This window comes from Halichoerus grypus, chromosome 7 (assembly GCF_964656455.1).
Source record: "Halichoerus grypus chromosome 7, mHalGry1.hap1.1, whole genome shotgun sequence".
Taxonomy (NCBI): domain Eukaryota; kingdom Metazoa; phylum Chordata; class Mammalia; order Carnivora; family Phocidae; genus Halichoerus; species Halichoerus grypus.
In genome coordinates this window covers 144,450,204-144,477,924 of record NC_135718.1, presented here as the reverse complement: position 1 = coordinate 144,477,924, position 27,721 = coordinate 144,450,204, and the positions used below count along the sequence as shown (strand labels likewise).

The window sequence follows — 27,721 nt, the reverse complement described above, 5'->3', positions numbered from 1 at the left end:
CCACCTTATATAAAACCAAAACATACTGAAAATAAGTCACTTTTTGAAACACGAACGTGAAAAATTCCTTTCCTTTTATTTTACAGTATCGGGCCCATTTTTTACAAGTCTGACCTGGCATTTTTTTTTTTCTCTATGTTGTCTTTGAGTACATGTTAAGTTCACAATCAAGCACCTAGTTCACTCTTGCTGGGTGATTCATCATGGCTTCAAATGTCAATTTGCTCATGTCTCCTAAATTTAGATCTCTCATCCAGAGCACTCTTCTTATCCTAACCTTTATATCCAAGTATCTACTCAATATTTTCACAAGAATTCAAACCCAAGACTTGATTTCTCATACCAAATTTGATCTTTGCCTGACTTTCCCTAGCTCCCTACATCCATCCAGCAGCTATTACAGAAACTTTGGAGTCATCCTTAACTACATGCCTTCGCCAAATCTCCACATCAGATCCATCACCAAGACCTATTGACTCGACCTCCAAAATTCATCTCACATCTGTCAAATCTATCCATCCCCACTGGCAACACTGGATTCCACAGGTCTCTGTACATCCATTCAGCATTCCCTCTTCTGTACTCCCATCCTCCAGTCCATTATCCACACAGCACTACACTATTTCAGATCCACTGGTGGTTTCCCAGTGCCATTAGCACAAAATCCATAATCTTCAACATGGGCTACCAGGCCTTGAAAATCAAGATCTTGCTTACCTTGCCATGCTTATCTCATGACACTCTAGATAACATCTAGATGGATATCTCCTGGATGGACTTCACTCAAGCCAACCAGCATCCTTCGCAGTTGAACTTGCTAAGGCTCCTCTCTAGTCAGGGCCTTTGCACAAGCTTTCCCCCTCTGCCTGGAATGAATGTTCTTCATTCACTTTTTGAATTATGAAATATTTCAAATTTGTTAAAAAGTACAGAAATAAATATAGCACCTACCTCTGTATCTACCATCAAGATTAAATAAACAACTTATGCTAATATTCTGCCATATTTTCATTAGATTTTATTATTTTTAAGAAAAATTATTTTTAAAATTTAAAAATTTTTTACATTTAAAGATTTTATTTATTACATATATAGAGAGAGAGTGCACGCAAACGGGGAGGAATAGAGGGAGGGGGAAAGAATCTCAGGCAGACTCCACACTGAGCAGAGCCTGATGCAGCGCTCAGTCTCACAACCCTGAGATCATGACCTGAGCCAATATCAAGACTCAGATGACCAACCGACTGAGCCGCCCAGGCGCCCCATGAATATTTAATTAATAATTTTATTTAAGGGGCACCTGGGTGGCTCAGTCGTTAAGCGTCTGCCTTCAGCTCAGGTCATGATCCCAGGGTCCTGGGATTGAGTCCCGCACTGGGCTCCATGCTTGGCGGGAAGCCTGCTTCTCCCTCTCCCACTCCCCCTGATTGTGTTCCCTCTCTCACTGTGTCTCTCTCCGTCAAATAAATAAATAAAATCTTTAAAAAATATATTTTTATTTAATAAAATATTGTTAAGACATTGATCATTATAGTCATAGCTAGAGACTCATCCCCACCTCTTTTTCCTCCCTCCCACCCTAGATATAACCAATGCCCTAAAGCTGGTATGTAACAAGCTACATACTTTTATAATTTTCTATACGTGTATATATAAATAGCAATATTACTTTTTTGTGTTTCAAACTTTATATAAATGGAGTCATACTAAAATTATTTCTCTAAACTTATTTTTTCTTCAACATAATGTTTCTTTGTTCTATCCCTGTTGTATATAGATCTGGTCCATTTACTTTAATTGCTCTGTTCCATTACGAGAAAAAAACCAGTTTATATACTGTTCTATTGAGAATGCTTAACTTATTTATATACTTTCACTATTGCAATCAGTGTTATAATGAATATTCTTGACGTGTTTCCTTAAATACCTAGAGGCTTAATTTTTTGATAGTGGTGTATATACACCTTCAACTTTCTTAGGTCTTGCTGGATTTGCCCTCCACCCCTGTTCTGTACTTGAAGGCCTAGAACTCAAGAAATATGAGTGCCTACGCTGCTTGGTCTTTTCCATCTTTGGGACCCGCAGCCCTAATGGCCCCTCTGAGCTATAAGTCTCTGTTACTGATGGTTTTGCTGACTGGTGCTTCTGACAAAGGGAAACAATCTCTACTCAGAGGGGGGCCCCATAGGGTTTTGGATTCATTCCCTCCCTAAAACGGCTAACGGGTTTTAAAAAGTAGCTATTAGTTTGCCACCAGGCTCTTGTCAAGACTGAATACCTGTCTCAGAGAGGTGTCCATTGACCCAACTGCCTCACTCAGGTACACGGACCAGGAGGAGGTGAGGAATACAGCATGAGGAGTGAGTGTGAGAGTGTGTGTGTGTGTGTGTGTGTGTGTGTGTGTGTGTGTGTATGTGTACATGTATATCTATATTATACCTAAAATGTAGGTATTTATTTTTAGGGCAGTTTTAGTTTCACAACAAAATTGAGCAGAAAGTATAGTTAGCACGCACCTCCCGTCCCCATACATGCACAACCTCCCCAACCATCAACATCCCACACCACAGTGGTACATTTGTTACAATTGATGAATCTATATTGATACATTATCACCCAAAGTCTATAGTTTACATTAGGGTTCATTCTTGGTGCTGTAAATTCTGTGGGTTTTGACAAATGTATAATGGCAAATATCTACCATTACAGTATCACACAGAATAGTTTCACTGCCCTAAATATCCCCTGTGCTTCACCTATTTATCCTTCCCTCTCTATAAATCCCTGGCAACCACTAATCTTTTTACTTTCTCCATACTTTTGCTTCTTGAGAAGATCATATGGTTGGAATCATATAGTATGTGGCCTTTCCAGATTGACTTCTTTCACTTAGTAATATACGTTTAAGGTTCTTCCATGTCTTTTCATGACTTGATAGAGTATTTCTTTTTAGCACCGAATAACATTTCATTATATCAATGTAGCAGTTTATTTATCCATTAACCTATTGAAGAACATCTTTATTACTTCCAAGTTTTGACAACTGTGAATAAAGCTGCTATAAACTGTGTGTAGGTTTTTGTGTGGACATAAGTTTTCAACTCATTTGGGTAAATACCAAGGAGGATCCTGCTGGATTATATGGTTGTTGAGTTTTGTAAGAAACTACCAAACTGTCTTCCAAGTGGGCTACCATTTTGTGTTCCCACCAGCAATGAGAGACCTTGCTGCTCCACCTCCTTAGCAGTGTTTGGTGTTGTTAGTGTTTCGGATTTTCACATTCTAATAGGTGTGTAGTGTTATTTCATTGTTGTTTCAATCTGCAACTCCTAATAACAGATGGCGTTGACCATCTTTCCATAGGCTTACTTGCCACCTACAGATTTTCTTTGAGGAGATGTCTGTTCAGATCATTTGACCAGTTTTTAATCAGTTGTTTGCTTTCCTGAGTCTTTTCAAGCCAATATTTGAGCCCATTCCAACCTCCAACAATAACAGATGGCTGTGGATAGTAGCGAACATGGATTGTTCATCATAGACCTTGTAGATTCCTCTGCAACATCAGAGAATGGGTCATTCATATGAGTAACCCTGGAGGCCCTAGGCAGAGGGAGCCAGAAGTCACACTCCCTCACTTCTTCCTTGTGGGTCTCAGAGAGGTGGAGGGCCTTGGTCTGAGTGGGGTGGCTCAGGTCAGCAGAAGGAAGTGTGCCCATGGGGTCCTGGAATCCAGGTGACTATCCCCCCCCACCAGGACTTCAGAGGACTGACAGCAGGGGTGGAGCTCTGTGGGATCTCCTGTGTTCTGGGTGGGCAGTCCCCTCAGTACACACTCAGGGTTTCTACCTTAGCTTCTGACACCACCAGGCCTCCTCTCTCTGCTCACCTGATGAACCCTCCTCCAAATAAGACCCTCACCTCCCTGAGAAAGAGGAAGTAAGGGGGCCTATCATGAGGTCACCTTTGCCCAGGGACTCCCTTGGCTGATAGCAGGGGCAGCACTCTGTAGGTCAGATTTTCAGAAAATTTGTAATTCTGGTTTCAACTCTTTTTTTTTCTTACTACAGCACATCAGCAGATAAAGTTCACACGAGTAGATAAAATTCACATATAAAATCGCAACCTACAAATCTGATGATCCTGGGTTTTACTGTAACCAAAAAGTTTCTTTCCCCCCAGAAAAACAAGTCAAATACTATGGCAGCCTCTTATTTTCTCATGGCTTTCATGAAGTCATTTTATAAGCATTTAATAATAAAATAAACCACCTAAACATTAAAAAAAATCATTTTATAAGGAAAAACACTTATTTGTAACTAAGGTGTATATATATATATATATTTTTAGATACTGAACTTTATGTTTTTTAAATACTGATTTTTTTCCTTCTGAACCTCCACCCCACACCCAAAGAATGTATTATAAAGAATAAACACAAATAGTCTCTATTTTGGTTTTGCTATATTATACAGATTTTAAAAGTGGCTAGACTTGTTATTAATAGGAGCAGCATTACTGTAACTGTCACTTGAATTCATCAGTATTATCGTTATTGTGTATTTCTAACAGAAAAGTCCCCGATACCAATCTGGCTCTCCTACGCTTACACATAAGTAAATGACCTTTGTTTGCTTCATTTGGTCTTGCTTTCTTACTAAGATTTTCTCTGTTAAGTTGTTGTATTTGACTATAAAATCACAACTCACAAGCACTGCAGTACAGAAGCTTGTAACTGGGCTCCACTTACTCAACCGTTACTCCACACGCCCTCTGCAACCTCCCGTGCAACGCTTGAGCACCCTCCACGCTCACAATCCGTGGTGCTCCCTGTACCCTCGCACTCCCAAAGCTGAACAGCATGCTTACCAAAGGCTATCTAGGCCCCAAACCTATTTGTCAGCTATAGATGTTACTGCAAACAGATAATTTAACTAATATATTAGCTTTCTACTGCTGAATAAGAAATTACCACATCCTAGCAATTATAACAACACACATGTATCATCTCATGGTTTCTGGGCATCCGTATTCTGGGCAGGGCTTCATTGGGTCCTCCAGCTTCCGTCAAGGTGTTGCTCTCTCATCTCAGAGCCCAACTGGGGAAGAATCCATTTCCAAGCTAACCCAGGCTGCAGCGATAGGACTGAGGACTCCGGCTTCTTGCTGGTTCTTGAGTGGAGGCCACCCTGACCTCTTAGAGACTGCTCCCTTGCCCTTGCCAAGCGGGCTTCTCCAACATGGCCATTTACTTTATCAAGCCAGCAAGGATAATCTCCAGGGCAAGTTGGTTAGCAAGACAGTCCTATATAACACAATGTAATTGTGGGAATGAAATCCCATCACATTTTCCATATTGTATTGGTTAGAAAAAAGTCAGAGGTCCTGCTCACATTCAAGGAAAAGGAATTATACAAAGATGTGAACACCAGAAGTGGGGATCATTAGTGGTTGCCTTAAAGTCTGTCCAATGCAATTAAATATTACTTAAACCAATGAATTAAAGTTTGTTGTTTAACAAAACAAGCCAAATTGAATAATCTGTAAATACTAGATAAAAGCTGCTGTCCACTTAAGTGTGGGCAAGATAAATGTCAAAGATGAAAATAAACTCTAGGGGTCTGCTCTCAGATTGTTCCTGGGTGTCTTTAAATTCTCCCTTTATTAATTAAAAAAGAAAAGAAAAGAAAAGAAAACTGGAAATAGAAGCAAATATGAGTTTATGGGTGACATATGTGCAAGATAAACGAAGCTGAATGCCAATCAACAGACCCAAACTAGGAGAGGAGGGGGATCCTTGGCCTTATGTGAAGAGACTGGTCAATGGTTATGTATGTTGTTCAATTTAAATGTTAAATGTCCAGATCATTTTTAATAATTCCTCCCATTAGCATACTTCTTCAGTTAACAGCTCCTCACTGCAGTGGAAGAGGGGCTCCCACATACTTCCTCACTGGCACGGGCACTTCCAGAAGGCAGTCCAAGAAGTGTGGCATGGACAGGCCACACCGGCTCTAGTTCTAGCTCCTCTTCCTTCCCTTCTGCCTCAAGAAAACTCATCAGATTGCAAGACTGGAGACAATATTGTCACATGGGTAATCTTGAGTTTATTCTCATTAATTTTTATGCAATTACTGGCAAATTTGGTAGTTTTGGAAGCAAACTGGTTGAGACATATCTTATAACTAATGAAAAGATACTGATGTCTCCTGGCAGCTCCATGTTTGAGAATCAGTAATCTAAAGGAAAGGATTAGCTGCATATCCTTCAAACAATTCTCCATAAATACTGGTTTTTGTTGTTTATTTCATAAGCTGGGTTTTTGAGTGGCAATGAATTTATGAATGCAGTCCCTGATTGGAACCTAGAATTTAGCCATTCTGTTCTACCAAGAACAGAGATGAGCTAGAGATAGGATTAAAATTATCTTCTGAGGGCGCCTGAGTGGCTCAGTGGGTTAAGCGTCTGCCTTCGGCTCGGGTCATGATCTTAGGGTCCTGGGATTGAGTCCCGTGTCGGGCTCCGCTCAGCGGGGAGTCTCCTTCTCCCTCTGCCCCTCCCTCCTGCTCCTGCTCTCTCTTTCTTGGCTCTCTCTCTCTCAAATAAATAAAATCCTTAAAAAAATTATCTTCTGAAAATTGGGGCACCTAACAAAAGTATACCTAAATCGAAGGCCACTCTACAGCCATGTGGAGGTGAAACCAGGGAAACAGTCAGGAAGGGCCAAAGTTCTCATGAGAAAGTAATGTTTTATTCCAGTGAAAAAAATAATACATAGCCATCTCAGAGATGTCTTCAATATATTGTTCTATCCTTAGTTTCCTCTCCTTCAGCAGTCACTGACAAGGAGTGAGGAAAAAACTGTAATAAGCAAAAGCATGAACACGCCTGTGCGGGTTGGGTGTGTGTAGACTAAAACTGACAGGCGGTTGTGGAAAGAGGAAGAGCGGCTGCTGCTGGGAGAAGGGATTAGTGTGTTTTAAGGGGCACACTGACCTAGGACAATGAAATGCCAGTATCCTGACCCACCAATCACCCTTCTTCCCAAAGAAACACTTCAACTGTCAGCTAGATTTGGGTCATTAGCACTACAAATCCAGAGAATCGGGGCCAACTGAATAGTAGCCCATGGCTTTAGTAAAAGGTCTAAGATGTCTCCTCCTCTTCACAACTCCCCTCAGCCCTCCCCTAAACTGCAATATTCCAGCTGGCTGCATACAGGAAAGGGACAGGACTAGTTAATGACAGAGCCTCTGCATCAGCTGCCCGAGTCAAAGGAAGCAGAGAGAGAGACAGAGAGAGAGACAGGGAGCCACATATACGCGATCTCTTAGCCCAGAGCAGACCGTCATCAGCGAGGGTGCCAATCTTCCCAGTGCTTGCTCTTCCTTAGGAAAGGTGGAGATGGTTGAGGGGAGAAGGAGAGCTGAAAATTTAGACCATGATAAGAAGTTTACCTTGAGATGGACAGTTATTGTTAAAAAAAGTCAATTACTCTATGTATCCTATGTCAGGTACAAGCCAGGAAAACATATATATTAAATAGTCCCACACTACTATTTGAGTTTTGGATTCTAATTTTTAGTTCATTTTTTTCTTGCTCGTTTTCAAACTGTGACAAACTGTGACATCATGATGTTTCTAGCATTCTTAAACTTAGCAGGAATGCTCCGAATTCACTAATACTCTCCAAACTTACTGTTTTAGCTTTGCTGTGGGCTGAAATCAAGGCCAGAGTTTGTTCGAATCTTGTGTGTCCAATTAGAGAAATGAGTGCTGCGTGAAGGCCTGAGGTGGGTTTTCTCTGACTACGAGGCAGGGAGGGCTTTTACTGTTTGTACTTCGTGACAGCTATTCTAGTTAGTTGTTCAGAGGCCTGGAGTGTTGCCTTCTTGGTTCTTGGCATTGTTCCAGGTAACTGAAGTGAGTAAACAAGAGAGATATTTACTTTTCAATTCAGTCCTTCTAGTCAGGGCTTAAGGTCATGGTCAGTCAAACTCCATTAGTGTTTATCAGTATTTGCCTCGTTTATGAGCATTTTCCGTTTCTCTTCTCAACTGTTCTCTTCCTTCCTACCGCTTCTATTCCTTTTGATTCTTACTCTTTTTTTGATAGTGGGAAAATCTGTTATATTTAGACGTAGCCACGTGGACATGGCTTAGACAATCCTCGTTCTATTTACACCCAAAGCACCATAGTCAGGGGCCAGTCAAATGCACATCATCCTCCTTACACAGGACCTGCTCACCGTGTTGCCCTTGGCTTCAAGATCACAGGACTCCTTCACTGCTTCTGTGGTCTTGAGGCAGATGGAAAACACTTGTGGCCATGGGGAACATGACAAAGGCAGAGTGGTCAGGCTTGCTCCCATTGGGAGAGCTCTTCCAGGCTGTCACTGGTCATGGGGAACTGGGCTCGTAGGAGGAGGGTGACATTCAGATATTCTTGTGCCTTTCGACATAGCCTTCTTGGCCTTTCCAGTATTTTGTTCTGATTTGGGTTTGGTGAGGGCAGGAGCCCCCTTCTTTGCCTTCACTGTAATCTTTATAAAAATCCCATCTGTATCTTTGATAGCCATTTACCAGTCTATTAATGAGAGGTGTGGGCATTGCTTGACCCTGCAAATGACATTCAGCTCCTAGAGACTGCTGGGTCCTCGTTTAGACTCTCTCGGAGGTGCCCATCCATTTAGGGATTTTACATATGATATGCCTATATTAACAGAACCCTATAGATTACACTTTCAGCTTTTAAATTTCTAGGATCATCACTTCACTCTTTTTTCAGCCTTCAGACATCTTACGGACACACCACATATTTTATAAAGTTATTGCTAGTAGTGTAACAACTTAGGCAAATTTCTCAAGTTCTTCCCATGAAATGGTAGTTGGAAAAAAGAGATCTGAATACAAGTAAATGAATATATATTAGATGATTTCTAACTAAAAAAAATAAAATGGTTGTTCAGTACTGCTTCCCAACCTTGACAACTTGTAAGTCAACTGTTGCAAAGTTAAGAGAAGGAAATGCTTTTTAAATGACAGGCTGGGCCACTTTCCCAAGTTTCATCTAGACAGATTACAAGATTGTAAGATTCTTATTTCTTATAACTGGTACCAATTTTATATTGCTTGAGTCCTTCCCAAGGCCTTGTACAATTCCGAGCTCAAGCTGGTGCTAAATAAATGTACTGCTTGAGATAGCGAATCAAGTAATTTCAGACAAAAGATATTAAACATAAAATAGATCAAATTTGAAAACAGTTTGAGTTAGAAATGATGGAAATTAAAATGAGATATCATAATGCATCCATAAGGTTGACAAAAATTAAGAAATCTGGTAATATAAGGTGCAGGCAAAAATGTATAGCAGCAGTAAATCTCACACGGTGTTAGCAGAAGTGTAAACTGGTGCAACCACTCAGAAGAGCAATTTGACATTATTTAGTAAAATTGAGGATATGCATGACCTTCAACCTAGCAATTCTGCTTGGAGAGATACATCCTAATAAGTCTGCTGGGAGACATACATCCTTTCATACATCTTCACAAAAAAGATATACACAATAATGATCACTGCAGCAGCACTGCTTTTACAGCAAAAATGAAAAGCTAACTAACTAGGGAAAAAAAGTGAAACACAAAAACACCAGGAACAATCTACATATCCACCAACAAAAATACACAAACTATAGTGTATCTATTAATAAGTAAATGGGTAAACTGCAGCATACTCACACAATGGTAGGCAGTAACAGTAGTGAAAATAAATGCACTGGACTATAAAGACTAACATGACGAAAACTGTAGGACAATGTTACTGGAAAAAAGTGAGTTGTACAAAGATAAGAGGTTTAAAAATAAATAATATGCAGTATTTTACATATAGAAACACATATGTGAAAAATGTTTTAAATGTGAATGAGAATAAGAAAGATCAAATTCAGAATAGTAGTTATTTACAGGTAGGAAAATACAGGAATAGAACCCAGAAATAACACATAAGGCTTCAGTTGTATTTGTGATGTTTTATTTCTTAAAAAAAAATAGAAATGAAACAGTTTAGTCTAACAAATGTCATAAGAAAGCAACTTTTTTTAGAATGGGAAAGACATTTTGAAGTCCTCATCCAAAAATTATAAATAAGCCAGTTTACTATGTCAACAAGCTGCCCAAATTAGAAAAAAATAAGAGTATGGCTCTTCAAATAACAAAATGACAATATGACTTTTAAAATAGCCAGATGAGGGGCACCTGGGTGGTGCAGTTGGTTAAGCGGCCAACTCTTGGTTTTGGCTCAGGTCATGATCTCGTGGTCCTGGGACAGAGCCCCACATTAGGCTCCCCACTCAGTGCTCACACTCTCTCTCTCTCTAATAAATCAATCAATCAATCAATCTTAAAAAAAAAAAATAAAACAGCCAGATGGTTTAGTCTAAGACTCAAAGGTGATTTAGATTTCTAGCCAACCCCATTTCCAAGAGAAAATCCTTCCACGTCTACACTTCAGTAAATCTTACGTAGTTTCTTGAGAATATAGAAATAGACATATGCTTTATAGCCAATAAAGGCCAAGCAATTAGAATAGAGGTGTTTAAGAGTCAGAGACTGAATACAAACACCAAACAAAACACACAAAAAACACCCCAAAAAAACCTACTATCAAGAGTAAAACAAATAAAAACTAAAGCAATTCTTTATGAATAATCCTTGGTTATGAGCTCTTAATTTTAGGAAGGGCAGAGAGATTTAACATTGTTGTGGACAGCAAAGGTTTCCCTGAAGAAATGACTCTAAGGCTGAAATGGGAGGAATGAATAAGGATGAATGAAGTGAAGGGGGGTGGTGTGCCTTAGGCGGAGGGTGGGGTGAAGAGCTGCAAAGGCCTGGTGTCTGTGCAGTACTGAAGCTGCAAGAGCAGGAGATGGGGCAGGGCAGAGGCTGTGGGGAGCTGGTGGGCCATGAGGTGGAAGAGGAAGGTGGGGCCTTGTATACCTTGTTAATGAATGTGATTTCCAGACCACCAAAAATGGAATGCCATCTCAAAGTTTAAATGAAGGTATTCTGTATTCTTGATGACTTTTTAAACTGTGTGTGTGGGTGTGTGTGCGTGTGCACGGGTGCAGAGGGATGCAAAGTGGATGCAGAAAGGCCAGCTGGGAGGCTAAGGGGGCAGTCCCCAGGACAGACAACAGCAGCTTTGTCTAGAGTGGTCATGATGGGAAAAGATAAAAGCAGACGTTCTCAAAAGCTTTGTAAGACAAAATCTGCACAACCCAAGCATAGACTAGAGGGTGGGAATAAGGAAGAGTGAGGAGTCAAGGGCTCTTCTGGGCTTCTGGCTTGCACAACTCGAGGACAGGGTCATTCACTGAGAGAGGATGCTGGAAGAGCACCAGGTGGGCTAGGTACTAAGCAAGTGGGGCAGAGATCAGGAGTTCAGTTTTGGATATAAGTTTGGGCTATCTTTGAGAAATTACAAGCAAATTTAGGGGATGCCTGAGTTGAAGGCATAAATTTGTGACCCTGCCTACAGTTGAGACAGCCCAGGAAGAGAATACAGAAAGAAAAGAAGATCAAGCTTTGTGGGGGTCTAACATCAAAGCCAACAGAAAAGGCAATGACTCTACATAAAGGAAACACAAAAGGAGGAGCCAAAAAACAGAAGAAAATATATGGAGAAATACAACCTTCTTTCAATAAATTCTTGTTAGATTAAGAATTAATGAACACATGTATCAGGCTCAATGGCACTTAGCTTGAACCATAAGAGAGTTTCCATTTCAAGTTTTTTTTTAATTTTTTATTTCTACTGAATTAAAAAAAATCCTAAGTCATGATCATATAGATTGGAGAAAGGAACCAGCATCAGATGATGTGTCAGCGACATTCAGATTGATTACTTTACAAAGATCTTTCTCCCTGAAGATTATGTACAGCTCTCAGACAGGTTCCAGTCTAGACTGCTAATCTTATCACACTGAAAAGTTGGAAGACCGGAAGTTTCGATTGGAAGGATAATAGCAAATGAATTCTTAATATACTCTTTGGATATGCTTGCTCGGGCAGGTTATCTTTCATATTTGGATATAGCATTTGTGTGTTAAACATGCCCAAAGATAGATCATTGACCCTTCTGTCCAATAACTAAAGAGGGCCAACAAGGTTTAGAAAAGTCACATTTTTGGTCAGGGGACTACTTGAAACTTTTTTTTTTCAGAAAATCTGGTTATCTTATCTTCAACATATTTCTAGATAGACATTAACATTATTGGTATCACCTTTTAAAGGAAACTTGTTTGAACACCTTTTCCCTCAAAATCCATCATATTTCAGTTTCAAAGATACACTTCCCACCAATTCTTCACACTGTACACTAAAGAGACATCTTTTAATAGCCATGATTTCATGATAACCTGTTTTCAATATTTCCTTCAAAGCCAAATCAAGATCAGAGGTGTGTTGCTAACCACTAATTTCATGGCAAATGAAATATTGAGTGACTGGGCATAGGTATAATCTTATTTATTCGCATGGCAGCATCATTCCTTGCAGAATTACTGCCCCCATATACACTCTCCAAAAAAAATGCTCTCCAAAAAAAAAGCTTGGTCTTCTTTTCTTTCTGTATTCTCTTCCTGGGCTGTCTCAACTGTAGGCAGGGTCACAAATTTATGCCTTCAACTCAGACATCCTCTAATTTGAAGGGAAAAACTAATTCGAAGACAACTTTTGCAGTCTACAACCCAGCTGACAAAATGTTAACTCTTATCATTTAGATTTTCACCAACCCACAAAAGAATTGGTCAAGATTCTTCCTTCAAATGGCCCACACATGTGAAAAGAACAATAAAGTGAAATATGCTTTAAAGCATGCATATGTACAGTAACTAGTATTTCAACATATGTCCAACAGAGAGATTTGTTAAGGAACCCTGCCAAAGAGCTTCTTCTGCTTTCTCCTTGATAAAAATATGTGTCAATAATTGTATGACTGCTTTTACAAATTTGGTTTCTTGATAATTTGCTAACAGAAATTTAATTCTGAATATTGCTTCCATGGTTCTGTCCTCCTCTCTACCTGCAGTGACCATGGTAAAAATTATTTTGCAGATGCTCTAGAAAACTTAACTAGCTTACCAGAAAGGTTGCTAGGCTTTATCTGAAAATTCACCAAAGATTAAATGGCTTAGGTCACCATCTGACAACATTTTACACAACAGATAACATACCAGACATTAGGCGTAAACGGATTATTCACTTAATAAGTCTAATTCTCAGATGTCAGTTAACTGAAAATTGATTGTACTTTCCCTGCTTGTACAAAACCACTGTCCTAGCACAGAGATTCACAGTCTATGTCGTTGCAATGCTGCAGCCCTCTTTATTATTTAAGGACATAATTCTGAGTTACAGCAGTCGTATCTCCGTTCTCATTTCAGGCTTTCCTACTCAGCAAATCACTTCAGAACCACTGAGCCGAAAGTTTTTGTGAGTTGAGACTATAATGCAACATAGTAAAACAACAGAAAATACAAATTAATAACCAATACACAGAAGATAGATAAACTGCACCCACATGGCTATGAGCTCAGAAAGGCTAACACAGACTTTGTCATCCATGTGTAAACTAATGTGTCCAAGTTTAAAAACTTAGTGGAATTTCTGAAAAAATGAATTAATCTTACATTTCGAGTACGTGAACTATCAACAAAATTGCTTCATTGTTTTGCTTTTCTTCCAACATTATTAGGCTGCTTAAAAGATCCCCAGGAATTGCTAGTTTAGTTCATAAACCCTACCCCAAAAAACACTAATTAAAATATCAGGTGAGACTCACGGTCCAAAGAGGAAGGGGTAAATACAGCAATGAACTCAAATAATTTTTAAATGATGAAAACTCACTAAATTGGATCCCACTAATTCAAAATAATATGAGCATATTACGTAAACAACATTGAAGCCAAAGATGCTTAACAATTCCAAAGACCAAACTGTTTTTGAAAGCTTTATATTTTAGAAGTTTTAAACAGTTGCACTATCAAATTTAGGTTACTTTGTCTATCACTGATGTTGGCAAAGGAAAGTACTATTTCCTATAAATATGTTACACACAAAAGAGAACATCAAGGATGGGAATCAGCTTAAATTCAGATCAAGTCCAGAAGAAGATTTAACCAAATGCTTTTGGAAATGAGATTAAAATGAATCCTTATTTCAAATATATGTGTTATCATTATCTGCCTTTTAATAAGCACACCAATTGTCACATGGACAACGTGTTTTGCTATTTTTTACCTAAAGGACTTCACTGTCAATGCTAAGGAAAACAAACAGATTATACTTCTCATTCCATTATTGCTTTTTTAGATATAAAAAGAGACTGGGAGATCCTACTGGCCAAATGTTGAATGTTCTACAAGCCTTGTCTGTTGTTTCAAAACTCTCAACTGAGAGAAATCTATGAGCATAAATGAAAATTTCAAAAATAATGACACACCCACAGTGTACAGAGCTACATTTAGTGAACATCTATCTTTCCTTGGATTTTATTTTCATAGATTAAAGAAAACAAAATTGCCATCATTCTTTATATACCTATTTGGAAAAGCAACACTTCATCAGCAAGATTAGCAGAATTTACAACAGAAATTACTTGTCATCAAGTTCATGTTTTAGTTATTCAGATAAATAAAGCAACATTCAGCTTCACGTTTGCGTGTTTCAACAAGTGCAACTGTGGTTCTATAGCTTTCTCTGGGCCCCTTTGGCAAAGACTGAGTGGGGGTCATATTACTGGGCATCCAACTTGCAAAACAGGCCTCAATCACTTAATGTCACTTAAAATCACTCGGTTTACTAGAGCAACTCGCAGATTAATCCAGGAAGAGTGGAGAAGCCAGATGGGTGATGGATGGGGTCACGGGGCCACGGGGCACATGTAAGCACTTCGTGCATTTTTAGAAGATTCCTGGCAGAACGGTGGCAAAATCTGCCCCACTGTGGCTCCAGCCCAGGGAAAGAGCATCTTTGGGTAATTCATCTGCCCAGAGAGGATACTCTTTTATAACTCTTACTACTGCATCATAATTAGCTAACAGACTGGTGCTAGAAGTTTCTCCCAGAAGACACCCATAAGGTATACCATCTCACAGAGGAAAAAAAAAAAATGAAGCAAATATTTTGTTCTCCCCGATCAGAAATATCAGTACTATAAAAGTTACATTGATTGCTAAATTTAAAAGGAATCTCAGTAAGTAGTACAAAGATCTCTGAGTAGAAGTAGATAAAATAAACTGAGTTATCTGGCACTGAGCTAAGTGGGAGAGCCTTGATATCACAGACCCAAAGTTTTAATTTAACGTTAAAATGACCGCAAGTATAGTTAAACACACCATACTAAAAAGTTCTTACATTAAGATTCGACCTCTTTTAGGAACTCAAAGTTATCTGTCACATTTCCATATGTGACCATGATCCTACTACATTTTAATAAAAATCACAATGTATACTAATTCGCCATATACAAACTTAACACATATGGCATAAGGGTTAAAATATTTGCGTCATTCTTAATGTACTAAAATGTGCATCTGAGAAACTTTTCCCACATAAGTAATGAGCAACCTGAAAGAGCTCTTCCTAGGTTTAAGCAGGGCAATCTCCACCCTCACTCCTTTCTTTTCCTCCCCTTGCTGTTTTTTTATTTGCACTCTTTGAAGAAATGTTCATATTTTTTATTCTAAGCTAGCTGAGAGACTAGTTCCTGTGGAAAAGGAAGAAAAGAAAGTGAAGCAATAGAAGGAAACCGTCTATGGGCAATATTAACTATAAATAGATTTTTAAACAAAACAAATCATGAGTGTTTCAAAATATTTGTTACAAAGTTTTATTCTACTGAATTAAAAGACATAAATTCCTTTCCTATGTTGTATGAATTTGAGTTGTAGATACTTCTCAACTACTTGATAAATATAATTGAAATATTATTAAATATAATGTTTTATACCATGTCTTTCCTTCAGATACTGCTGACATGTAGTATTTTACCTAATAGGAAATTTAGGATAACTGACTTTACAGAATATCATATATTAATAAACTCATATTCTAATTAATTACTATTAAAATAATTAAATACCTTTTGTAGACTGGTCGGATTTAGCTGAGTTTTGTCTATTATTTTCACAGCAACCTGAAAAAGAGAATCATTAAACTATATATTTGAGAATATGTACTTTGATGGATTAAAAACTTATAAAGAAAAAATCTTTTGTTTCATTCCTAACTAGATGTAATTTAGTTATATTTGGTCTTCAGATCACTAGATGGTAAAGTTGTGACAATCTGGCAGCCTTATGATGTATTCCATTGACCTATGTCTTTAGCATATCGGATTCTGAGTCAATAAAATTACACCTTTCGTATTTCTTCCAAGTCTCCCCTTTAAAGTAAAAATCATTTGTATCTTAATCTTTTACTTATGATCTTAGTAAGTTGTAATTATCAGAAGGGAGGGGATTATAAGCTTTCAGTAGGTTAGGTATCATGTGAATAAAATGATTAGAGAAATCAAACACCCAAGTTCGCTTATAGCCCCAGACTAACCAAGTGAATTAGGTCTAAGTCTCTGCCTAATAGAGCCTGTGTCTGAATAGTTCCTGGAGCCAGAATGGGCAGAGGACTAAAATGAACCATAAGTGACAATATTATGTACAGAGCAAAAGAAAAACTTATTAAAAACAAATTATGACTGAGATCTTCATAATGTCCTAACGGAATCCAGGAAACATTAAGTAATATTAACTTTTTTAGTCTTTACTATACAAATTATTAAATATTAGTAATAAGATTAAATACATACATTTTGCTATCCACATACACATAATTTAAAACACATGGGATTTTAGAAACCCAATTCTCTTATTACCTGAGAAAAACATCTGTTTTTAACCACAAGTGCAATGTGGTCTCTGAACAGATAAAAAGTAGTGGCTGACTTTATACACATTTATACCTAATTTACCTTAAGCAGTAAGTAATGAGAACTTACCCTGGCCCTGTTCCTAGGGTCGGGGAACAAAGGTAGTCAAAAATGTTTACAGAAACCATATAAAGAAGACAGAAGTCTGAGGAAAGCTCAACTGTAGTATGGCTGATTTATGAGACGCTGCAGGCAGGGATGAGTCTTTTCTGAACCTTCAAAGGCCAACTTTTTGTGCCTTTTTATAGCTCTGTCTACGGATGTTCCATTCACACATATCTCAGTATTTACCATATTTCAAATGTCATTTATTCCCAGCATCAGCTCATAGGAAAGCTTTGTAACAAGACCCTGGAGAGGTCCAAGTAAATATTAAAAAGCATCATGAAAACTTACCTCTCTACCAGTTAAAACATGTCTTGCCAATTTCACTTTGGCAAAATTTCCCTTCCCTATTGTTTTTTGTAAACGATAATTTCCAATGTGAGGCTGTTCGTCTGTTGCTGACGTAATGGAGTTTCTACACCGAGGAATGTTCTGTCTGCTACTTGATTTGGTAGGCGGGATATGCGGTTCAGTGTATCCATCCACAGATGTATGCTAAGAAAAAGGTTACAAGATTTCATTGTTAATGAGATTATATCTTAAAAAGGACCGTTAAAAAGACTACAAATAATTTTTGTTAATAATTCAACTTCAATGAAAATACATTGCACTACATGATTTTAAAGTGAAAGAATTCTATTTATAATTTCTACTTGACTTTAGCTCGCTTTGTCAGAGGAAATATAACTATTTAAAATGAAATGTTCTGCATAACTTTAGGCATTTTTTTTTTTTAGAGAGTGCGCCTGCGCACAAGTAGGGGGGAGGGGTGGAAGAGAGGGGGACAAGGAGAGGGAGAGAGAATCCCAAGCAGGCTCCAGGCCCAGTGCAGAGCCTGATGTGGGGCTCGATCTCACAACCCTGAGATCATGACCTGGGCCAAAATCAAGAGTTGGATGCTTAACTAACTGAGCCACCCAGGCACTACTACATACATGCTTTTGATTAAAAAAAATATAAAGAGATAGATAGAAGCCATACAGACCATTACCCCTCTAAGGGTATTATCCCTTCAGGTTGAGATGACAACACAGTCCAGGATTGAGACATTAAAAGGCAGAATGTCCTTAATGCCAAGACAAACAAGTTCATGAGTACAGCTCTGTTTCTCCACACTCTGTTTCACTCTTTCACTTGCTGGCATATAGTTCAGTCAATTGACCAACCAGCTGCCTGCTTCAGGTATCCTGACTGCTCCCTGCCTGATCCAAGCCCCTCCCTCAGCTTACCGTGTTCAACCATGAGCCCTGTCTGGGTCGGTGACATAATGCCCACTGCATTCCTCCTCAGTGCTACTCTTGAGGCAGAGGTGTGGGTCTGTCTTACAGTCACACTAGCCCACAACCGTGACGAATCTTGTTCAAGGGCAGGCTCAGCACCTGAGTCCCAGGGCCAGCTGCCTAACAAACTGTTTTCCCAGCTCTCAAAGCTCCTGCTGTCGTTTAGTTTTGCCTGCATTCTGACATACATACATTTCTAGCAGTTTTTGTGAGAACAGAGTCACACACAATAAATGTAACATCTTTCTCCAACTCACGTCTTTAAAATAGCTGAAGATGAGTAGCACAAATTAACAAAAGAAAGGAGTATTTTTTTATTTGCAAAGTAACTGATTCAGCCTGTGTTGTCCTGCCTATACAACTACAAGCTTGTCTAGAAAAATTCTGATCAGAAAATTTCGTAAAGGCAATATTAAAGATGACTCCATTTACCAAGCTCATGCAAAGCATGACTCAAGGTCATTTTTCTCTTTGTTATTACTTTAGGACTTTTTTTTAACAGGAGAAAATCAAATTTAATTATGTATGTAAAAGGGTTCCATAAAACCTAAGGCCTCTACTTTCAAATTTTTTTTAAACTTGGTGCAAATTAAAGGGTGGTCTCTGGGTCTTACACACACCTGCAGCCTCCAGCCTCACTGTGAACTAGTGCCCATTTGGTGTATTTCACAGCAAACTGCTTTCATGTAGCTCGTCATCCGCTCCACTGGACTATCACTACACACTTCTCTGTCTCTGCCGCCCTACCACGAGCAATTTGAGGACAGGGATGTTTTCTTTTCATTTTTATATACTCACCACATTGCAGAGCGCCAGACACAGAGGAAAGGCTCAATAAATCAATACTTCTCAAAGTGTTGTCCCTGAACCAGCACCATCAGCATCATCTGGAAACTTGTTAGAAATGCAAATTCTCTGGCTCTGTTCCAGCCCCACTGAGTGAGAAGCTCTGGGGGTGGGCCCAGCGATCTGTGCTCTAACAAGTCCTCCGGGTGATTCTGATGCAAGCTGACGTCTGAAAACTACTCAATAAATAATGTAAGAAGGAGGTAAATACAAAGGTATTCACGGGCTCTTAGAGACTTTTCTATTACCTGAGCACAAACAAGAGTTGTTAATTATAATCAATTTCTAAGCATTAACAGGTTGCTGTACTTTTTCCCAGAAATAGTACTTCTCTACCTGAACTTGTTCTGCAGGGAATGTGGACCTGTCCAGGCTTCAAGATTTAATTTTAGCTCCTCCTCAACAAAGCTTCCTAGGTCTTCCACAACGCAGAGCCGATTCCCTCTCTCTTCTGTTGCTATTTTTATATCCAGTACCAATTTCTACTACTGGAACTATCACACCATCTTCTAAGCCTGTGTCATGGTCTGTTTTCACTGTCAGACCTGAAGCTCCCTAAGCCCCACAACTTAACACAGTGTCAGGCACAAAGAAGGCACTCAGTACACAAAAGTTAATTGAAGGGATTCAGGGCCCTTGTACTCCTGATGCCCCTTCGAGAAGGACTTCTGAGGAATCATTCCCTGCTGCCCGGATCTCTGATGTATGTAATACCCACCTCCCAATACTGGTTGCAAGGCACATCCTGACGTTAAACCAAACTATGACAGACTGCGTTAGTGGCCTCAAATTTTCATGTCCTTTGCCACGTAACTCTCCAATGTCCTTCCAATGAGAGTAGGACTTAGTTCCCTGCTCTTTGGGGGTTCAGTCACATCATTTGCTTTGGCCAAAAGAATGAGCTGGAAGTGACCGTATAGCTGGTCCCAAGCTAGTCATCAAGAGACTTTGCTGTGTTTCAGCTTGCTCTCTTAAACTTCTGCCATCACCCTGAGAAGGACGTGCCCAGGCTGACACCACAAGGAAGATGAGAAATACGTAGAGCAGAGCCACCCCTACCGGAGCCCTGATTAAATCAACTGGTTCCCCAGATGACCCATGAGAAATAACATATACTTGCTAGTTTAAGCCACTGGGTGTTGGGATGGTCTGTTACACAGCAATGTCAGCTGATACACACAGCTATCACTATTTTTAAAACCAGAGGTAAACATCAGGGAACAATGAACAATTAAGAGATTCTTATCAAACATGTCCAAATTCTAGTAGTTTGTAAACATAAAAAAGAGGGGTTGCTATATAATCAATTCCCTAAAGAGAAACTCTTGATCAAATAAACTACATGTGGGTAGAATCCTTGACTTTTTTGTATCCCCAGCAAGTACGGTGAAAAAGAGGGGTCAGTAAACTTTTTCTGTAAAAAGCTGGATAATAAATATTTTAGGCTTTGTAAAATTTAACTGTCTCTGTTGCATATGCTTCCCCCCCACCCAGCTTCTTAAAAATTTAAGAACCTTTCTTAATTCAGGGCCATACAAAAAATTACCAAAAGGCTGGATTTGGCCCATTGGATAACACATGACCCCTAGTGTAACATATCAGGATTAAGGATTGTTTCTGGATGATTCCACCAATAGAATAGGAGATTCTAGGAAAAGCACAGGTATGGCTGTGTCTGGACCAGGAGAGCAGAGGAGAGGATAGAGGGCTCATCTAAAAATATTATTCTTTCTCATCCCACCACCTAAGTTGGAAAAGGTAGCATATTCTCCAAAATCCTTTTTAAAAATAAGATCTCAACTTTCGACATGAAGCATGATCATTTTATGAGCCATCCAACTTATTCAGAATGCATTTATATAAGTCTTATAAGTTAAAATAGAACATTTAGAAAATATTTTATATAATTCTGATTATAAAACACCCACCCAAAAATATTTCCCCCAAAACCCCATCTTAAAATTGCCACAGCACCACTCAGGAGCATACTCTTTCCCTGAAGAAACTCTCTGAAGAATAATATGGAATAACTGACCTCATTCCTTCCTGATCAACAGCCTAACTCTCAAATAGAAAACCTGGCACGAATATTAATTCAGCTCATGCTGGATTAAACAGTGAGTTTAAGAACTATCTCAGCCCTAAGGCTAGTAGATATAAGAAATTATGTTAGCTTAATTATAGAATATCTACAAGTTTTTGTCCCCATCTTTAGATGAAAACGCAAGGTTAGATCTTGGCATTTCCTTCTTCAAGTTGTCCACTCAAGCCCGTAGACCTTGCATTCTGTCATTCTTACTGCAGCAGTGACAAGAGGACCCGAAGGCTTGCCTGGAGTGCAGCATAGTCAGAGTAATTAAAGGTCACAGTTTCATTAGCTCTTCGAGGCTGCATCCCATGGACCCACACTCCAGTTCTTGAATAATAATACAATTTCCGTTGCCTTCAATACCAACTGAAATGAAATGAATTTTTCTACTCACTAGCTATGCATTCTTGGGCAAGCTGTTTAAGTTTTATGTGCCCGTTTCCTTATCAAACTGCTAGAAATCATGTCTTTGGGGCAGGGAGGGGGAACCTTAAAAGCATCCAGGGAAAAACAACACAATACATACAAAGGAATGACAATTCAAATGGCAGCTCACTTTTCCTTAGAAACAACGGAGGTCAGGTGACAATGCAAGATTTTTCCTGTGCTGTAAAAAAACTCAAACTGAAACCCGAAATTCTTTATCCAGTGAAAATATTCTTCAAAAAAGAAAACAAAGACATTTTTAGATGAACAAGAGCTGAAAGAATTTGCTGCCAGAAGACATACACTATATAAAATGCTAAAAAAAGTTTTTCTGCCTAAAGGGAAATGACCATAGATGGTAACCTGAATCTACACAAAAGAATAAAGAGCTCTGGAAATAGGAAATATGTGAGTAAGTATAAAAGAGTACGTATTTTTTCATCTCTTACTTTCTTTAAAAGACATATGACTGTTTAAAGCAAAAAATTATGACACCGTATACTATGGGGTTTATAATGTAAGCAGATATGAGTATATGTGAAAATACAAGCACAAAGGTCAGGGGGATTAAAATACTCTTACAAAATTCTTGCATTTTATCTGAACGGGTACAATATTAACACTATGGAGACTGTAATATTGTATGAATGCATTCTGTAATCTCTAGAGCAAGCACTGAAAAAATGCACTAAAAAATGCAGAGACATAGGTAAGGAGTCAACAGAGGAATTTAAATGGAATACTAAAAAATACTGATTAACTCAAAAGTAGGCAATGAAGGAAGACGAGAGGAACAACACAATAACAACAACAAACAGATGGGACAAAAACAAAAGAGCAAATTATAGACTTACCAAGCAGATCAATAATTATATTTAACATAAACTAATTATTTCAATTCAAAGAAATTATCAAATGAATTTTTGAAAAAGGCCCAAATGTATGCTGTCTCCAAGAGATGCACTGTAAGTATGAATACACAGACTGAACATAAAATTATGGGGAAAAAATATACTATATATGCAAACACTCAGCAAAAGAGAGGTAGGGACACCTACCTCACCTACTATAGTAATATTCAACAAATTAGACTTCAACACAAGGAGTACTGGACTAATGAAGTAAAAAGAGACACCACATAATGATAAAAGGGCAGACGTAACAATCCTAAATATAATTATGCATATGCTTCGTAACTGAAGTTTCAACAGGCAAAAATGACAGAACAAAGAAAAAAGTACGTAAATCCATGACTACAACTAGAGATTTTGACACCCCTTTCCCAAAAGAAGAAACACACACACACACACACACACCCACTAAGGGAAAAAGAAGAACTCTTCTCAACATCCTTGCTCTATGTATCAAATTACCTTACAGAAAAACTGTACACAGACATTATTTTAGTTCTCTTTAGAATGACAACTTTGGGTTTTTATCAAAGGACAATTTAAAGAACAGCCACATCTTGTACAGAAGCATGACTGAAGATATCACTAATAATGATCAATGCTTATTTTGTGAGGAGCCTGATAATAAATCTGAGTTTAGTTGCAGAAAAATTCTCTCAACTGGTATGCTTCCTTTATTATATTATGTTATTGTACAATAACGCCTCCCTCCTTCCCCAATTTCAGTGTTTCAAGGTGAATTTTCATTTTTTAAGTGGCAGAATAGTGAATGGTTTCAGCGAAAATCATAGCTTAATGAATGACAAAAACTTTTATACAGCAGAAAAAGAATGCTTATTAAAAATGGAAGGCCTGTGGTTTCTCTTCCTGTGTTCCTACAGCACCCAGGACATTTCTTTATACAACACTTAATACATTACAGTGTGATTGCCTTTTTTTTTTAAACTACCTCCTACTAAACTGTGAGAGTCTAAGTGATAAAGCACTGTATCTTTTACGTTTCTTCATCATTCAAATAGTGGTTGCTGCATGAATGGACCCACTAAGTAGTGCCTTTTATTATAAGTACCCCACCTAAATTACAAATAGAAAAAATCTATTTTATCTTATATATTAAAGCTTATTTCAATGAGATGTTAATAGATTTGATAAGACAGTCATTATTAAAATAAAAGGCCTCCAAAACTTTCCGACAGCTACCCTGCTATGCACAGCATGAATGCAAAAGGCAGAGCTGCACAACAGGGTGACCCTGCCTGCCCTTAAGGAGCAACCACGTTTCAAACTTCAATATTATAAGTGATCTTTCAGCTGATTGTTTTTAGGAATCAGAAATGGGTATGATTTTATTTTTTAAGATTTATTTGAGAGAGAGCATGAGCATACCAGCGTGGCGGTGGGGGAGAGGGGCAGAGAGAGAGAGAGAGAGAGAGAGAGAGAGACAAGCAGACCGCCTGCTGAGATCACAATCTGAGCTGAAACCAAGAGTTGGAGGTTTAACTGACTGAGACACCCAGGCGCCCCCAGAAATGGGTATGATTTTAAAACCTTAAAAGGATGATACCAATGAAAAAAAGTAGCCAATACAGTTTATTAACAGAAGTCTAAGGAACTGAAAGACGATCTTTGCCAATATCACACAACGACATATTAAAGAATTATCATTATAGTCAATTAGGAATATGACCAGAAGGAAAAGTTTTTTTTTTATGTTAATCACCATACATTACATCATTCGTTTTTGATGTAGTGTTCCATGATTCATTGTTTGCGTATAACACCCAGTGCTCCATGCAATACGTGCCCTCTTTAATATCCATCACCAGGCTAACTCATCCTCCCACCCCCCTCCCCTCTAGAACCCTCAGTTTGTTTCTCAGTGTCCATAGTCCCTCATGGTTGTCTCCCCCTCCGATTTCCCCCCAGAAGGAAAAGTTTATACGAGAAAAACATTATAATGTATCACCAAATTTGAAAACCATGGAGTAGCACTGAGTGACAAACCCGAAAAAACAGAAACAGGATAAGAATATCCCATCAAACATTTGCACTCAACATGATAGTAGTGCTAGATAGACCAGCAATGCTTTTTAAAAGAAGAAAAATATACAAAGGAAAGATTTATTTGTGTCATCTTTCCACCGAGGACAAGAATATAAACCTAGAAAATGCAACAAATCAATAAAGTATCTTTTGGAAGTACTGCTTGAGTTTAACAAAATTACGAGAGGAAACATCCTTAATAATGAGTGATGTTCTGCAGGAATCACTCGGTGTGTCGGAACCCACCCTTTCACATTCTGCCTAGATACTACCTCCCTGGAAAAGCCATCCATCACATCAGAGTTTCCACTCTCCCTTCAACTAAGCTGGGTTCAATGCCCATTTCTGGTCTTTCTAGTTATTTCTAGCAGTGCACTGCCCCAAATTTTAAAATTAATTTTTATTAAAATGATATAGGCTCGTGGTCAAATCTGTAAAGGAACTCTAACAGGTTGCTAACAAAACATCAGTCCCCTGTGCCACGCTTCCAGACTCCAAGTCTGACTACCAGAGTCTTCTCCTTTAGCTCTTCCTTCCAATTTTTGCTCAGATGTTTCTAAACAAACTGCTTGCATTGCTAATTCTTGGTTCATCAGTCCTAGACATTCTCTCAATTTCCTATTAACAGTCAATTAGGATTAAGATCTTTTAGCTTCCCTTCCCCTCCTGTCATCCTCTTAATGCAATATAATCAAATTTTCAGTTAAAAAGTATTGTGTTTACATGACTATGACTTGTAAAATACGAACTCACTGGGAGCCAAGTATTATATTATGCTGCTTTCTATTAAATTTCTTTTTTGTCAGCTTCGCGGTGATATAAATAACACACAATTAAATTTACCAAATCTAAGTATACGAGTTGTGACAAACATATAGTCATGAAACACAACAATTAATATGTAAAACATGGGCTCATGCGAGAAGCTCCTGTGTCCTGCGGGCGCCGTCAATGTCCTCCTCTTAGTGATCTGCTTTTTGATACTATACTTCTGTCGTTTCTAGACTATTAATGAAATAGGTCACGCCGTACAGTTTAACCTTTCAAGTTCACTGTAATTACTGACATATTTGGAGTGTTTTCAAATTTTGTTTTGTGTTTTAAGTGTTTTATTTTTCCTATATTCATCAGATTTTCTTTGTTCCTTTATTTTCTCCTGTGTTTATTCTACTGGTGGTTATTTAAAAAATGTTAAGGATAAAAGTCAAGGTGCAGTGGGCTGGGGGGGCCAGTGGGAAATGAAATGTAGGTAGTGACGGCAGATGAAGCCCCTGACAAGTCTGACCTTGAAGACGTGGCAACAGTGCGACAGCTGGGGAAGAAAGAGGGGTGCACTTGAGGGAGGTGTGCTTCTTTTAAGACAGGAGAGACTGGAGATGGTTTAAATCCCAATGGAAGGATCCAGCAGAGAGAGAGAGAAGCTGATGAGGCAAGAGAGAGGAAAGATAAAGCTCCGGGAAAGTGGAAAGACTCAGAGCACATGGAGAGACTGCCCTTGTGCGGGAAGAAAGACACTTTTTCCCTGTAAGAAGCAGAAAGGAAGAGAAATCAGGTTTGGATGTAGAAACACGCAAGCACTGGGTAATAGGAAGCTGAGGGAGTTCTACTCTGCTGGCTTTTACTTTCTCTGTGTGATTAGAGGTAAAGTCATCTGCTAAGAGTGAAGAGAGGCCACACAGGTTTGCAGAAAGTAGCAAAGACTTGAAGTCATCTCTGTAGAAAGAGGAAAAAACGAGTTACCCAAAGCAGTCTAGTGGGGCTGCTGGGCAGTACTGACAGTCTAGGCGAGAATGGTGCCCACGAATTTACTGTGGCTCTCACCTGTCCCATTGTGTCATTTTCTTCAGCAGTACTCAAATGCCCAAAGACAGGTTACCGAGGAAGCAGATATATGAGTTCATCCTGGTCTGGAGTTTCACAAACAAGTACCAACAGAGAGAAAGCAGCAACATGAGCTCAGTTATTGGTGAGTTACTGAAGTGATGGATCATAAAATCTAAGCTGGATAGTGAAGAAGGTGAAGACAAAAGAGAGGTGATGGATAGGGAGAAGCAGAGACCAATATACTGGGAGGCTCAACGAGACCAGAAAATAATAAGGCAAGACTAGCTAAGAAGAAAGCCGCTCGATGGCCAGGTACTTGCAGCCAGAAGTATGGGGGACTGGATTAGTGCTACTGGAAGGATAGCTGCCAGGTGCAACTAGGATAGAATGTTTTATTAAAAATCACCAAGAATTGTTCGGCTTTTGTTCCGATTTATTTTATTTTTTTAAAGATTTTATTTATTTATTTGTCAGAGAGAGAGAGAGAGAGAGCACAAGCAGGGAGAGTGGCAAGCAGAGCAGGCAGAGGGAGAAGCAGGCTCCCCGCTGAGCAAGGTGCCCGACGCGGGGCTCGATCCCAGGACCCTGGGATCATGACCTGAGCTGAAGGCAGAAAGATGCTTAACTGACTGAGCCACCCAGGCACCCCATTTTAATGCAATTTTTAAAAACATTTTAAAAATAGAAGAGGCACATGTGAAAATAAATTGGAACAGGGACACCTGGGTGGCTCATTCGGTTAAGCATCTGCCTTCAGCTCAGGTCATGATCTCAGGGTCCTGGGATCAAGCCCTGCACCAGGCTCCCTACTCGGTGGGGAGTATGCTTCTTCCTCTGCCCCTCCCCCCTGCTTGTGCACACTCGCTCTCTCTCTCTCTCTCTCTGAAATAAGTAAAATCTAATGCAATTAAACTTCATAGTCACATTATTAGAATTAATCTTGAATTATCTATGATTTTCACTGGTTACATTATTCAACAGCAGTTTCTTATACCCCTGTATTTCTCTTTCTCAGATTTTCTTTTTTCTAGTTTGCAAATTTTTTTCAGGTAGGTGTGCATATGAATCACTTCAGCTAACTCTTCTTTAAGTTCCCATATAAGACAGTTGGATACAGAATAGGTACAATGGAACATTTTCCCACTTATTTCTAGATTTATTCTAGAAGGTTGAATTTTTTAGAATCACGATTTACTGATAACCAGAAAATCATTACA

General features: G+C 38.8%; 1 protein-coding gene across 7 annotated transcripts in view; it reads right to left on the bottom strand.

The window, feature by feature from the left end:
- The window catches only part of MARK1 (microtubule affinity regulating kinase 1), a 115,661-nt gene that overhangs the window by 50,721 nt on the left and 37,219 nt on the right, over window positions 1-27,721 (bottom strand). For 6 of the 7 annotated variants that reach the window (XM_078078381.1, XM_078078380.1, XM_078078382.1 and 3 more), the window contains exons 2-3: window positions 17,377-17,580; window positions 16,138-16,191 (exon numbers count right to left, since the gene is read on the bottom strand). In XM_078078381.1, coding sequence (XP_077934507.1) covers window positions 16,138-16,191; window positions 17,377-17,580 — 258 coding nt within the window. Of the gene's footprint in view, window positions 1-13,355; window positions 13,499-16,137; window positions 16,192-17,376; window positions 17,581-27,721 lie in introns of those variants that run through there. The other variant, XM_078078385.1, reaches the window with a different exon arrangement.